The sequence below is a fragment of the Osmia bicornis genome, chromosome 10 (genome assembly GCF_907164935.1).
Source record: "Osmia bicornis bicornis chromosome 10, iOsmBic2.1, whole genome shotgun sequence".
NCBI classification, from domain to species: Eukaryota; Metazoa; Arthropoda; class Insecta; order Hymenoptera; family Megachilidae; genus Osmia; species Osmia bicornis.
In genome coordinates this window covers 8,467,151-8,480,869 of record NC_060225.1, presented here as the reverse complement: position 1 = coordinate 8,480,869, position 13,719 = coordinate 8,467,151, and the positions used below count along the sequence as shown (strand labels likewise).

At 32.2% G+C, this 13,719-nt stretch overlaps 4 protein-coding genes across 12 annotated transcripts; 2 read left to right on the top strand and 2 right to left on the bottom strand.

Moving 5' to 3' along the window:
- LOC114876247 (40S ribosomal protein S18) lies at nt 1-1,302 on the top strand. Its single transcript, XM_029187495.2, has 4 exons — nt 1-93; nt 465-650; nt 723-824; nt 1,093-1,302. The coding sequence occupies exons 1-4, from the start codon at nt 91-93 to the stop codon at nt 1,258-1,260; spliced, it is 459 nt and encodes a 152-aa protein (XP_029043328.1). The 5' UTR covers nt 1-90; the 3' UTR covers nt 1,261-1,302.
- Nucleotides 1,303-1,396: 94 nt separating this feature from the next.
- LOC114876246 (endophilin-B1) lies at nt 1,397-6,530 on the bottom strand. 6 transcript variants are annotated; one of them, XM_029187489.2, is made up of 9 exons: nt 6,385-6,530; nt 5,641-5,782; nt 5,448-5,576; nt 5,209-5,371; nt 5,079-5,142; nt 4,957-4,992; nt 4,507-4,697; nt 3,022-3,157; nt 1,397-1,856 (listed from the first exon to the last, which is right to left on the bottom strand). In XM_029187489.2, exons 1-9 carry the CDS (start codon nt 6,445-6,447, stop codon nt 1,743-1,745), a joined length of 1,038 nt encoding a protein of 345 aa, XP_029043322.1. In that variant the 5' UTR covers nt 6,448-6,530; the 3' UTR covers nt 1,397-1,742. The 6 variants fall into 6 exon arrangements, with proteins under 6 accessions (XP_029043322.1, XP_029043323.1, XP_029043327.1 ...); XM_029187490.2 differs by lacking the exon at nt 4,957-4,992; XM_029187494.2 differs by lacking the exon at nt 3,022-3,157 and having other exon boundaries at nt 1,768-1,856.
- A 125-nt stretch (nt 6,531-6,655) lies between these two features.
- Nucleotides 6,656-9,398, top strand: LOC114876244 (CDP-diacylglycerol--glycerol-3-phosphate 3-phosphatidyltransferase, mitochondrial). Its single transcript, XM_029187486.2, has 8 exons — nt 6,656-7,057; nt 7,330-7,525; nt 7,584-7,706; nt 7,770-8,047; nt 8,132-8,403; nt 8,469-8,705; nt 8,780-8,989; nt 9,055-9,398. Exons 1-8 carry the CDS (start codon nt 7,026-7,028, stop codon nt 9,255-9,257), a joined length of 1,551 nt encoding a protein of 516 aa, XP_029043319.1. The 5' UTR covers nt 6,656-7,025; the 3' UTR covers nt 9,258-9,398.
- Nucleotides 9,399-9,538: 140 nt separating this feature from the next.
- Nucleotides 9,539-13,531, bottom strand: LOC114876270 (eukaryotic translation initiation factor 3 subunit B). 4 transcript variants are annotated; one of them, XM_029187542.2, is made up of 13 exons: nt 13,490-13,531; nt 13,275-13,328; nt 12,732-12,939; nt 12,370-12,565; nt 11,980-12,292; nt 11,545-11,901; nt 11,326-11,468; nt 11,106-11,241; nt 10,827-11,022; nt 10,567-10,747; nt 10,239-10,479; nt 10,059-10,167; nt 9,539-9,979 (listed from the first exon to the last, which is right to left on the bottom strand). In XM_029187542.2, the coding sequence occupies exons 1-13, from the start codon at nt 13,514-13,516 to the stop codon at nt 9,879-9,881; spliced, it is 2,262 nt and encodes a 753-aa protein (XP_029043375.2). In that variant the 5' UTR covers nt 13,517-13,531; the 3' UTR covers nt 9,539-9,878. The 4 variants fall into 4 exon arrangements, with proteins under 4 accessions (XP_029043375.2, XP_029043376.1, XP_029043378.1 ...); XM_029187543.2 differs by lacking the exon at nt 13,490-13,531 and having other exon boundaries at nt 12,732-12,978; nt 13,060-13,295; XM_029187545.2 differs by lacking the exon at nt 13,490-13,531 and having other exon boundaries at nt 13,256-13,295.
- Nucleotides 13,532-13,719: the final 188 nt, after the last annotated feature.

Genomic DNA, 13,719 nt, shown 5'->3' with positions numbered 1-13,719 from the left:
ACGACTTCGATAATCGACTATTTGTGCCCTCTTTAGGAAAAAGATTGCACTTCCGGTTCTGTCTCTTTCGGTGGAAAACGGATTGGCAAGATGGTGAGTTTTGTTTATTACATTGTAAAATCTATAATTTTAATGTGAATCCTATGTAATATGTAATAAATTTTGAAAATACATTACATAAATATTATTTACACAATTAATTATGAAAATATTTTTGAATTTTTCCCTGAAAATGTTATATTTCATCACGTGTTAGGTTCTAGGTGATACAATTTTATTGTTAAAAAATCCTAATGTATTGGTTTTATTATTATACGCTTTATGACTTTATATTTCTTCTTAACTAGATGCAAAAGTAATTGTGTAAATAATTCGATAACATTTATATATTTCTTTGGAAATTAAATCGCACGTTAACGTTGATATCTTGATCAGGAATATGACGTTTAAAATTTCTGTTGTAGTCGCTCGTAATTCCAGAGAAATTCCAGCACATTCTTCGTGTCATGGGCACGAATATCGATGGTAACAGAAAAGTCATGTTCGCTATGACAGCAATTAAGGGTGTTGGTCGTCGTTATGCCAATATTGTTTTGAAAAAGGCTGATATTGATTTAGACAAACGGGCTGGAGAATGTTCAGAGGAAGAGGTAAGAACTAATAATTAAAATTTTCAAATATTTATTTGTCCTGTAATTATAAATGTATTCATTTGTTACAAGGTTGAAAAAATAGTTACCATAATGGCCAATCCTAGGCAGTACAAAATCCCTGATTGGTTCTTGAATAGGCAGAAGGATATTGTTGATGGTAAATACTCCCAGGTATGTAAGATCAGGAAACTATTATATGTACGGATAAAATTATCATTTTTATTAACATATAGCACGACTTCACGACTAATCATATGTATTTAGAGCATAGATTAGCTGGTATTGCGTGCAAAAGAAACTGCACATTGGCTTGCTAATTAACATTGACAAGTTAAATAGCATACTGGAACTTAGAATGTTAATGTGCAACATATAAATTATAAATAATATATTATATCTTACTTTGATACTTTTAATAAAGAATTTTCTTGTTTTGTAGCTCACTAGCTCTTATCTGGATTCGAAACTTCGTGAGGATTTGGAACGTATGAAAAAGATCCGTGCTCACAGAGGTTTGCGTCATTATTGGGGTCTTCGCGTACGCGGTCAGCATACAAAGACCACCGGTCGTCGTGGACGTACAGTCGGTGTATCGAAAAAGAAGTAATTTTATATTCTATTGATTATCAATAAAATTATAAAAACAATATTTTTTAAGGATTTTCTTTCTTACATCAAGCAATATTTATTTCAAACAACGAATAATTTTATTGATATTATAGACAGTATTAATATATAACATGGTTTCAATATTTGTAGAACAGGTGCTTAGTTGGAACAGTTTTGTAATTACAGAAACATTCCCTAACTGAATTAGATCTTTATATTTCTCAGAATTGACTCTTTATTTATTGATATGCAGCTTGAGCTTATAGTATTCGTTTCGTGCCACATTTTTAATTAAACTCTTCCAAAAAGTGTGACTTTACCGCCTCATATTTTGAAAGTTAGGGTATTTTTCAAATTTATTACACAAAGCAGAGAAATTGTTGAATGTATCTACACGAATAAGGCAGTTTCAATTGAACGATAGAGTAAAATTTTAAAATACAATGGAATGTGCATTAAGGCTAATTAACAATTAAGTTCTCATTCGCAAACAAGAAGCGATTCTAAGTATGCTTTGGGTACTTTTCCTCGTTGATTTCCTCTTATACCGATAACGTAGTCTTCGTCACCAGGTATTTCAATAACAGTGATTACCTAAAAGATAGTTAATATTCGTCAAATTTTAAACTGTGTTAATTAAATAAAAAAAAGAAGCTGAAATTAAAAGGCCAGAGAAGCTGAAGAAACCTGTAAAGTTAAAAACACATGAAATACATTTAACGGAATGAAATGAAAATTTATTTAATACATGCAAAGTTTGAATAAATATACATATATATATATTTATTTTTATGCTGCTTAATAGATGTATATGCATAACAATGTCTGATATCTAAACAAATATACAAACGAACCAGAACAAATGCGAATATCGAACACTAAGAATAAAGTTTAACAAAAATAAGAAAACTAGTATACATATAGAGGGTGTTCGGCTAGGGATAGGTATTCTTTGAAAGGGTGGTAGCCCCCTGAGATGTTCGTTAAGACTTAGTTTTTGAGTTATTAATTAAAAACACCGAATTATCAGAGCTCGCTCTGATTGCTCGGTATTTTTAATTAATAACTCAAAAACTAAGCCTTACCAAGCATTTTAATAAAGGAAAAAATGGTTGAGATTCACCCCAGCTACCATCCCCTGAAAGGATGTCCACCCCTAACCGAACGCTCGGTATAAAACTTAAAATTAAAATACAGGTATCATGCACAATTCTTAAAAGTATATTGCCAAAACTATAAAAATGCAGATTTTAACATACAGAACACTTAAGCTATTTTACTTGAGTATCATACATAATCCTAACATACTTTACAATATCTTGCAATTCCATTGATACATAAAAGTATAGGAATTTATTTACATTCTTTTTTTTAACATTCTACTTCTATTTTACATATGGAAAGTTCGTGTAAGCTACGAATATGTTTGAAAATTCGATGTTGAGTTATGTGAGAATAAGAAATTATTACGAAGAGAGTATTAATATTAATAGCGGAGTAAGAATGTACCATATTGCACTGAATCTGGCAGCTATAACTATACAGTTATTTTATTCTACAAAATTTCTAGAAAAGAAAGAATTTCTTACAGAACCGATGAAATTAAATTGAAAATCAATTGTTTGAAATAAAGGTAGCAAATTTTTCAAATCGAGAAAAAGCTATAAATTCAATATAGCTTCTAATAACGAGACACATGTCATTTGTATGGCCATACTGTGAACATGCTACCTCTTGTCTAAATCACAAATTTTGTTACCTCGTCTTGCATGACACTTAATTCACTAGAATCCCTCGCCTCATAATCGCATAATACCCTTGCACGTTCTTGACCATTTGCCGCTGAAGCGTTGGATGTTGGTGGGGTTGTCGGATGATAAGGACCCCCAGATAAGCTGGGTAGGATAAAGTACAATTTTGGTTGAGTATGCTGAACATGCTCTTAAGAGTGAGTCAGTATTGGTATATGTAAGAATACCATAAAACTATTGTTCGAGGTTTTATGTCTGAATAATTCAATATTAGGATTAGCAATATGAAATTTTGAAAATAAAAAATATATCTAACCTTCCATTAATTATGCTACCAATATACTTAATGTATATTTTATACAGTAAACATGCTGAACGTAAACGAATATTAATTGAGATTAATTGATAGTTATATTGATACACACAGAGAGGCATAAGCAATCAGACGAGTAGGAGAAAACAAAGTAAGGAAAGATGTTAGATTAACAGTTTTGGGAAATAACACTTGTTAGAAACTACTGCTTGATAGATAAAATTAACAGCATGCACCAGAAATGAAGACTGATCAAATATAATTTTAACAGAAAATACAACGAAACTGTAGCTCTCTATCTTGAGAAAGATAATAACTGTAATTGAACATTTCAAAATGTAATTTATTAGTTGATTTCTGTCAATTACAAGTTCAACAATGACAGTATGGACTAAAAATATTCAACGTATCTCTAGAATCGTTGTACGATTTAACAAATACCCTGCACTACAGAGAACAAATTCTGTACCCTAAGCTGTCTTGTTTCTCATATATGTATTTCAAATACAAGGATCAGTTACTGCCTTTAGTGTGAATAGAATTATCGATTTCTAAGGCTAAACTTTTGAAGTATCGGTCTCGGTAACGGTGGTTTCAAAAGTGGCAGTAACATAGGTAAAATCAGCTAGTGGTGGATATACAGAGGAACTTTGGGATTGGGAGGACGAAGGTGTTAACTCGATCACATCTTCGCTGTTGACTCGCAGCAAAGGACTCGGCTGACGCCCCCTGCAATCCCAATCATGCAAGCAAAGATAGAGAATAGAAAGAGTACATTAAAGGAGTAAATTAATATAATAAGCATAGAACTGTAAAAGAAATGAAAATAAATCAACTCCTACGATGAAGCGTATATATTTACAACAAAACACGGTAACTATTAAAAGAAAGAAACAGTGAAAAGTTAATCTGTGTATTTATAGAAATAAGCTTGGGTAACAAATTTACATTTATAAGTATCTACAGAGCACGATGATCTCTGCGAATGAGTAATGGTTCTATTAAGCTTTTTCTAAATACTTTCACTTGTCATACGTGACATAGCATCGAATAATTGTTAAACATTACTCACTCGGATCACCAGAGAGTGGGATAGCTGTATAAGGGATGGTGCAGGATAATTAAGAGATAGTTTGAAAAGAAAAAAAAAAAAACTTACAAGATCAATTTGTCGTCTTACCCGGCAAGTTCACGTTGTAAATCTTGCATAGTCGCATGACACTGAGCGTAATGACGGGCTTGGGCCTCGACGAATTCGTGCAAACAACGCAAATGTCCAGCCTGAGAACTCGAAACTCCTTCAAGTAGCAATTTCACGATTTCTGCTTGACGATCGAACTCCGACTGTGCTACTCTCAGCTCCCTCTCTGCCTGAGTAGAGCAATAAACAGTTTTATTGCTTGTTTATAATTAAAATATCGTACTAAATATAGCGTCTGATTTGTTTATACATATAACGAAAGCAAAGAGTATACGCGTTTCAGATAAGACGAATAATAAAATGGTGCGATACAGCGAGTGAACAGATTCGAAGATGATGGTATCATTTATAACAATATTTTTGTAGAAAAAAAATATAACACTAGTTATAAATTCTCAAAACCATTAAAGGTATCAGTTACGTTAATACCTGGTCTAATAACACCTCAGGTGATACACCAGACTCCTATGAAATGCAGCAAAGTACAGGACAAACACATGATAAACGAACAGAGGGCATAATTAAATAAAATGTAAAATAATAGAACTTACACTCTGCTGGCCAAGCATACTTCTTGCCTTCCTCACTCTGTTCTTGCAGGCATCTAAATCCAATCTAAAAGTAACGAAATTTTCAATTAAAACTAAATAATATTTAGGTATGAATAAATGAAATCTGTACCGTTTATTTTCTAATATAGACATCTCTTTGATAACAGTTTTCATTTCACCTTCCAGAAATTTTCTTAAGGGGTGTATATAACAATTAGCTGCAGCTTCAATGAAACTTCTTTCGATCTGACCTAATTTTTGTTGACACTGGCCAACTTTTATCAGTGCACTGCCTACATTATAAAATTAAGCTTATCAGAAATAAACATGTAAGAATCAATGAATTAAGCAAGTAACATTTATTCCAACCATAAGCAATTCCTGGACCAAAATCATTTCCAGCTTCTATCATATCCATGCCTACATATTCTAAATTGCTCAATCTATTAGGCTTCTTCTTATCGATCTTTTCAAAAAAGAAGTCCTCAATTCTATTGCCTGCAATAAGATATTTCAAATTAATTATACTATCTTAACAACTGTATAATCAATTTTATATTACCTGGATTTGGAGTAAGCACAGACTCCATATTCCTAAGAATCTTTTCAGTCCATGTTTTTGTTGCATTTGCTCTTTCTGAGAGATATTCTAAATGTGCATCTAATTCAGTTTTCTCAGATGTTCCCAGTGTTTCTTCAGTCAACTGGAAAAATAGAAATATTAAATTAAAATATAAGTATCTTTGTTGTTTTTAAATATCTCTTCATTATGTACAAGAGAAACATTATAAGACATCATTAAATTAAAGAGGGCAATGGTCTTAGTCATCCAACTTATTTGATATGTTCTGAGTCATCGAATGATTAATTATTTAACTCAGAGATATTCTAAATCTGTCTTCTCTTATTATTAAGGCCAACAAACAAGAAAGAAGACTTACTTCATTGAAATGATGCCATAAGAAACAAGAAAGTTAACAAATAGCACAGTGTAGAACACAACAATTATCGAGATTTACTATATTTTTTACTAACCTCGGTTATCAATTAAACTTAGAATAATTAGCGAAAGTTCCGAACAAAACTATGACGATCGTGAACGCTAAAGAAAACTGTTTATAAAATATATTATTCTACAAATATCGAAGATTAAATGTCAATTTGGCATCGTTTCATTAAGAATTGTTCTTCGTTGTAAAAGGTATAAAATGTCAGAAATGACAGTGATCGAAGTCGCAAGTATCTTAACAAGAATATTTTCTTGACAAAGAAAATATGTTGAATTGTTGTAACGAGACTTTGTTACCTGTACAACCCTGCTAAATGCAGCACCAGCATCTTTCACTAATTTCTTCATGTTGAAATCCATTTTACGTCTATTTCAATATGAATCTTCTACAATCACCCCTGTTACTCTTTATTTTCTATCGACCACTAATTCTGAGTGCTTCCGTGAAGAGGCGCTTCGCGACAGTTTGCGCATATAAGGTTTGAAAATTGATTTCAAGTAGAACGTAACGATTCAAGCAAAATATATTTTATAAGTAGCGTATAATATTAAATTACGAACAGGTTGTACCTGTTAATAACGAAATGTTTTCTGAATGTCATGTACGTCACAGAGAAAAAATCTGAGAAAAAATACATACAATATTATACAAGAAACTTAACATTTTTGAAATTTAAAATGCTACGAAGATTACCAGTTTACTAACAACTTATTTGTATATAAAAAAAATGTAGATTTACTGTTTTTCATATACTTTATTGATAACATTTTTTATCTGAATATCTGATAAAAATGCAAACACAATTCGTATATTTTTACGTAACACATGGAAAGTCCAAAAGATTGCGCGCGTTGCAACTTAGCGATCGAGAGGGAAGAATTGTTTGTAATTTGAAACCTTTATTTATTAATGCTTTACTTTATTTGAAGATTCCCTCATGCATAGTTTGATCGCAAAAAATCTAAAGCGGTAAGTAAAGCGCGACAAACGATAACAAGATATATGTCGTGTTAAATTACATCGATTTTAGTACAGATAAAGATGTGTTAACCTATGCGTACGTAGATTTGACGTAAGAAATGTATATACTGTGCATGTGACGCTACAGTTTTTCAACGCGTACAATTTTATTTAAATGTTACTATACTCGACTTGAATACACCTATTGATTCGACATTGATTAATATTCCTTTCATAGACCTTTTTCAAAAACATGAAATTTATCTCAAATTGATTTTTAGGTTTCATACAAAGAAGCTGTTAATAAATGAACAAACAGAATTAAGATTCTCTTGTTCACCCGTAACGACAAATATTACACAAATTAGTATGTTAGCGGAAGAAAAAGATTTAGAATTAGAAACAGTGGAGCCTGAATTTCACACCTTGTCTTGGTTGCACAAAAGTGCTCCTTGTTTTCCTATCAATGGATCAAAGGTAAATGATTTTTAACTTAAAGCAACTATAAGTTTCATATTCATTTTTCTCTTTTCAGATTAAGATCATTCATGAACCAAGCATATTTTATTCTACTCTCATAGAGAAATGTAAAAATGCAAAGAAGAGAATAACATTTGCGTCCTTGTATTTAGGCACAGGAAAATTGGAATCTAATTTAGTAAGGATGTTTAGTAAATATCTGAGTAATGAAAAGCTTGAAGGTAATGCATTTTTGTTTTAGGTAAAAGCTATAGATCAAGCTTTAAGTGTAAACAATGGCAACATCGAAGTTAAAATTTTATTAGATTTTATGAGAGGATCTAGGGGTAAATTAAACTCGCGTAAAATGCTGGAACCGTTACTTAATGGAAAACATGGCCATTGCTGTCAAGTTTTTCTCTATCACACTCCCAAACTTCGTGGATTTCTAAAAATGATCATACCAGATCGTTTCAATGAATTAGTAGGGATACAGCATATGAAACTGTACATGATAGATAATGATATAATAATTAGCGGGTAATCTTTGATCCTCTACAAGAAGTTATTTCAATATGTGATCAGTTATATGGAAAACATTTTTAATTGAATTTAACATTTTAGTGCTAATCTTAGCAATGATTATTTTACGAATCGACAAGATCGTTATTTTCTGATTGAAGATTGTAAAGATCTTTGTGATTTTTATGACGAATTAGTCGAAAGAGTAGGTAATTTTAGTTTTGTACTTCAACCCGACGGAAGTACAATATTAAATTCAGCTATAAAAGCCCATCCTCTTAAAACTCCTACAAAATTCATTGAACATGCTGCGGATAGCATGAGAACTCTGTTCCAGAGGGAAATAGAAGAACGTTCTGATTTTGAAAAACTAGGTACGACTTGTATGTATAGATATAAGGAACATGGAATTATAGTGTAATTTTAATTATCTTAACAGGAAAAGATTTAGATACAGATACTTGGATCTTTCCTTTGATACAGATGGGTCAATTAAATATCTATCATGACAGTCTGATAACACTGAAAGTGTTGCAGACTACACCCCCTGGTGCGACGTTGAAACTAGCCACTGGTTATTTTAATTTAACTTCCGAATACAGTAATGCATTACTTAAACACTGCCAAGGAACGTGTCATCTTTTGACTGCACATCCAACTACCAATGGCTTTTTTTGTATGTTAATTTTATGAAAATATATAAATAATTCTCTTTTTCATGATATAATGTGGAATAAAAATTGTATTTAGCGGCAAAAGGCTTAGCTAGTAGCATTCCAACAGCATATACGAGATTAGAAGAATCGTTCATGGAATCCTGTAACAAACTAGGGCAGCAAAATAGAGTCACTTTATGGGAATTTGTTAAGCCAGGTTGGACGTATCATGCAAAAGGATTATGGTATTCTTTACCGCATCAAGAAAAGCCTTATCTTACACTCATTGGATCCCCCAATTTTGGTAGCGTATAAACATTAGAAGATAAATAGATACAAGATGATGGTTATTAAAAGAATTAATTTCAGGTTACAGATCAGTTAGGAGAGATTTAGAAACTCAAATTGCAGTTGTGACGAAAAATAAAGATTTACAGGATAAATTGCAAAAAGAACAAGAACGTCTATTTTCGAATGCGAAGCGAGTAACAAGTAAGACATTTCTTGAACGGGATAGAAGTCCGCCCGCGTGGGTATGTGCTGCGGTTGTTCTATTTAGGTATTATTTTTAAACATGCGTTATTCATATGGAATATCTACCACATGCAATCTAATTTACAATCTAGAATAGGGGAGCATCTATTTATATTAATTGTTTCCTAAAAAACAATTGTACGAAATAAAAAAAATAAAAAAATAAATAATCAATCGGATTATTAATTCATACTTTCTTCGTTTATCATTTACAATATATTTAAAATTAGTGAAAAAATATAAATAAAAAATCTTGGTGTCCCTCTTCAATTAATAAATATGTTAAATTTAAAATAATTCAAATTATGGGTTCGTTAAATAAAATGGTACGTTGTATATATTTATATTGGTAATCATTATTTGTTGATTGACATACTACTATCCTGTATGGAACGTGATAAAACTTTATGGTACTATGGTTACGACGTTTCATACGCAACGTCGAAAAAATGGAAGCAATTCCAATTAAAGTGCTGAAATAGTATAAGAGAAACTGTTCATAACCACTTAGAACAATCATTTCAGTTCACTATTAAGAGCCACAGTTAATGCGGCCCCGTGAGATAATTACTTTGATAACACTTTTCACAAATGACTGGATCGGTTTTGCACTAGAGATTTCCAAAAATGGCAGACAGGAAAACTTTGTCCACAAAGTTTTATTTATCGTCAATGACAAATGTTTCTTCTTTGACGAAAAATTCTATTACTTCTTCTTCTACATTCTTGGAATCAGAGTCTAATTCATCGGTATCGATAGCTAGAAAAATAATCGTGTCAATAATGTGAACTTTAGTCATTTTGAAAATCAAATAAAATTATTATATTTTAATACATACCACTGCGTAATTCTAAACGTCGCTTTTTCTGATTGTTCCATTCTTGAATACGTTTTGAACGGTACTCCTCAAATGCTTTCATCGCAGCACAACGTTTCTCAATCAGTTCCTATAAAATAGTTGTTTCTCAAATAAAAGCGTTCTTTAGATTAAATATATATTAATATAATATTTAAATACCTTTGATGCACGTGTCAATCGCATACGATCTTTGCTTTCGAACTGCGCGGAATATTTCTTCAAATTTTTCTTAATTTCTTTAATTTGTTCCGCTGTTAATAACGTTGGTGGTCGTGGTCGCCATAGCAATTGATTAAATTGATTAAGATTAACTCTCTTTAAGATGCGACCTTGGAACGTCCATATCCAATATCCATTGTCAACGCTAGTTTTCCAACTAGAGACCGCAGTCACTACATACCTGTAATAAAATTCATATATGTATTATAATAAAAGATTTACATAATTTTTGTAAATTATTTAACCAGGAGTGAGTAAATATACACACCGCCCGGTAGGATCCCATTCTACGTCTGATGTTTGATAATGATCGGTTGAGTTCATGATGATAAAATCATTAGTATCGATAAATTCCAAAGCTCCTGCCATGGTTGTCAATCCCGCGAGGACAATGAATTGTCCAGAAGGTGACCAAAACAGGTGATTGCAAGCCTTCTTCTCTAGTTTTTCTAGCAAATATAAAATAGGAGTCGAGGTACAGATGGTTGGTATAAAATTATAATTTAGATTTACAAAATCAGAGCTTACTTAGAAGTGCAGGCTGATGGCCGTATCGTACTTCATAAAAACTAACGTTAACACTTGGAATGTCCCCATGAATAATAGCAAATTTACTGCCGACAGGTTCCCAGGCAAAAGCATGAATGGGTTCCTTTATTTCTACACTATCAACTGGAATTTGTTTCTCCCTCATATGAAAAATTTCAAAGTTGTACGACATTCCCTGTTAATGTAAAAATAAACCTTGTTTTTATAAGATAGGTATGTATACATATATTGTTATATTCAATGATCAGTTTAACATACCGTATACTTTTGTTCTGTTTTTTCCTTACGTTTGGCGAAACGATCGACTTTCACGCAAAGATAATCTCCAGACTTTTGCCAATAAATTTTACAGTCAGCTACGTTAAACAAATTTTTGTTACGTGTTTCGTTTCGACTGAAATCATATATCGTGTATTAATAACCGGTAGTTAATTTATAAAATAATGTTAATATTTGTTAAAATAGATGGATTGATTACTTTGGAATCTCAAGAAGGGTAACTCTAGCTGGAACATCCTTATCTTCTGGTACCCAGAATGCGAGAATGTTATCAGTGGGAGACCAACTGAAATCTCTGATTCCAGGAATTTTTATACTTTTTTTATCCAATAATCCAAATGACTGCAACATTTATAATAAATGTAATTTACCAATTTACCATCAAATATATAGAATAATAAAAAAGAAAGAAGCATACAGGTGTTTCATAAACGCTCAGAATATCTTCTCCCATACGAGCAAGATATTTATCATCGTGCGACCAGCGGAAGATGGGCCACACCGATGAACCGTCCGCATAGAAGGAACGTTTCTCTTGACCGGTAAGAATATCCCAAATTACAAGACGTTTCTGATCAGAACCGAGATCAGTTCGAGGAGTGTACGTTACTAGATAACGCTCGCAAGGTGAAAAATCAATACATTCGACACCCTTTTGACTGAATCTAGCTTGCTGTACAAACTGAGGACCACCCCATAATGCAACACCCAATTTATGAAATGTTGCCAGATACGTGCCCAATGGAGACCACTTAACATACGTCTCCGTCCAACGCTGTTAAAAATATGCAAGTTTCGTTAGTTTTAAAAAAGCAAAACAATTTATACCGCGTATTAAAATGTGATAACTTACAGCACGTTCTTCGAGCAATGATGGTTCAGGGGCAGAATTCTGCCAAACCTGAACAGTAACAGAAGAACCATTACCACAAAGTACACAATACTGATCATAAGCATCTGGTTCTAAAAGATAATAGTGTAAATCTGCTGCAGCTTTAAATTCTTGTGGTTTTGGAGGCTCCCATTCGTCTGGGATATCTTCGAACTTCTTGAAATCAGTAAATAAATTCACTTTGAAAGTGTGCTGTTTGTCAATTTTGTAATTATTTACAGATTGAGCAGCTGCTAAAGCATTAACAGGGTTATTGTATTCTAGGAATATATACCTAAAAGAAGGATAAATTGAATATATTTTACAACATATAATTATACTAGGTACCACATAAAATGAAGGTACACCCACCCTTTAGTATATCCATTTTCATTTTTAGGATAGTATTGATTTACAATTGTGCCAAACTTTCCTAAAACTTTGCTAATCACAGATTGAAGTTTCTCCAATCTTTCTGGTTCAACCTGGGGCACTCCATCGATAACAATCACCGATTCTACACCATCTGTTTCTGATGGTTTTTGCTTCAAAATATCACCAAGAAGTTCTACGAGTAAAAAATATACAAATATTGATTTTATACGATATTTTAATACGAAGAAAATGCTTTAAGGTTAAGTTCGCATGCTACATTCACGATTATACCCAGCCATGCTTTCAATCACCGTTCGTCGACTTCTGTCGGATTGTCATTTACGAAAAATCGTGTTTACCTTCATCAGTGATATCATCCACAAATCCCTCAGGATCACTGAAATTCGGTTCTTCATCATCGTTTAGTATATCGTCGTTATTTTTAATATTATCTTCGTTTTGAGGTGTTTTATCCGCTACCGTTTTCTTCGCCATCTTGGAAACCTCTAAATGCACGAGGTACGGAATGAAAATGGCTGAGAGTTGCCTTTCTGCATTTAATGCAACCTGATGGAATCGGTCAAAGTGATGTGTAATTTATAATATCTAAAAATAACCAATCTTATTATGCATCAATTAGATATTCAATCACTTTTTATTAAGAATATTATTTGTAGAAACTTTTACGTTAGTTGTAAATTATCCTAATGGACAATGTTAATTGCGTGATATCCCGCAATATCAAATACTATATAAAGTGTATATTAAAATAATACAGAATATTTAATACATTAAGACGATTAAAAAAGTGTCGATTAATCTGCTTGAAGATCAAACTTCAAGGAAACTTAGAAAATAAGGAATTTTAATTAAAAATAGTCACAAGATTTCTTGGTCACAACTTCAAGTATGTGGAAGGTTGCCACTCCTGATGATACACGGCTTTTGATCACTTGCTACATTTAATAAAAAAGAAAATACAATTATACGTAAATCTAATATTATTTATTCTTGAAACATTACTGTATTTGTTACTCTGTAATTATACCAATTTTCTATCCTATTTTTATATGTTCTGAGAAAACAGTGAAGAATTCATATTTTCCCGCTGGTTTACCTCCTGGCGATAGACCTCCTTGCACATTCGAAGCTCCTGATATCTCTACTCCAAATCTAGCGATTTGTATTCGTCGACGGCAAAATCGAATGTGGTGCCATCTAGCAGTAGCTCCCCGAACTGCATACCCTGGAAATTATTTAAAAAATTAATTATAATTCATAAAATAGAAGCCAAATATATGCAGCAACCATCGCAAACTAATTACCAGGATGTGTAATAACAGAGCA

Excerpts from the sequence above, each read along its gene's own strand:
- LOC114876247 (XM_029187495.2), top strand. Across the intron at positions 651-722 it reads GAGAATGTTCAGAGGAAGAG|GTTGAAAAAATAGTTACCAT; the intron begins GTAAGAACTAAT and ends ATTTGTTACAAG. Across the intron at positions 825-1,092 it reads TTGATGGTAAATACTCCCAG|CTCACTAGCTCTTATCTGGA; the intron begins GTATGTAAGATC and ends CTTGTTTTGTAG.
- LOC114876246 (XM_029187489.2), bottom strand. The coding sequence starts at position 6,447 with ATGGATTTCAACATGAAGAAATTAGTGAAAGATGCTGGTGCTGCATTT. Across the intron at positions 5,577-5,640 it reads TGTGCTTACTCCAAATCCAG|GCAATAGAATTGAGGACTTC; the intron begins GTAATATAAAAT and ends ATCTTATTGCAG. Across the intron at positions 4,698-4,956 it reads CTGAGGTGTTATTAGACCAG|GCAGAGAGGGAGCTGAGAGT; the intron begins GTATTAACGTAA and ends TGCTCTACTCAG.
- LOC114876244 (XM_029187486.2), top strand. The coding sequence starts at position 7,026 with ATGCATAGTTTGATCGCAAAAAATCTAAAGCG. Across the intron at positions 8,048-8,131 it reads AATGATATAATAATTAGCGG|TGCTAATCTTAGCAATGATT; the intron begins GTAATCTTTGAT and ends TTAACATTTTAG. Across the intron at positions 8,706-8,779 it reads AACTACCAATGGCTTTTTTT|CGGCAAAAGGCTTAGCTAGT; the intron begins GTATGTTAATTT and ends AATTGTATTTAG.
- LOC114876270 (XM_029187542.2), bottom strand. The coding sequence starts at position 13,516 with ATGTGCAAGGAGGTCTATCGCCAGGAG. Across the intron at positions 12,566-12,731 it reads GGATGATATCACTGATGAAG|AACTTCTTGGTGATATTTTG; the intron begins GTAAACACGATT and ends TTTTACTCGTAG. Across the intron at positions 11,242-11,325 it reads ACCCTTCTTGAGATTCCAAA|TCGAAACGAAACACGTAACA; the intron begins GTAATCAATCCA and ends ATATGATTTCAG.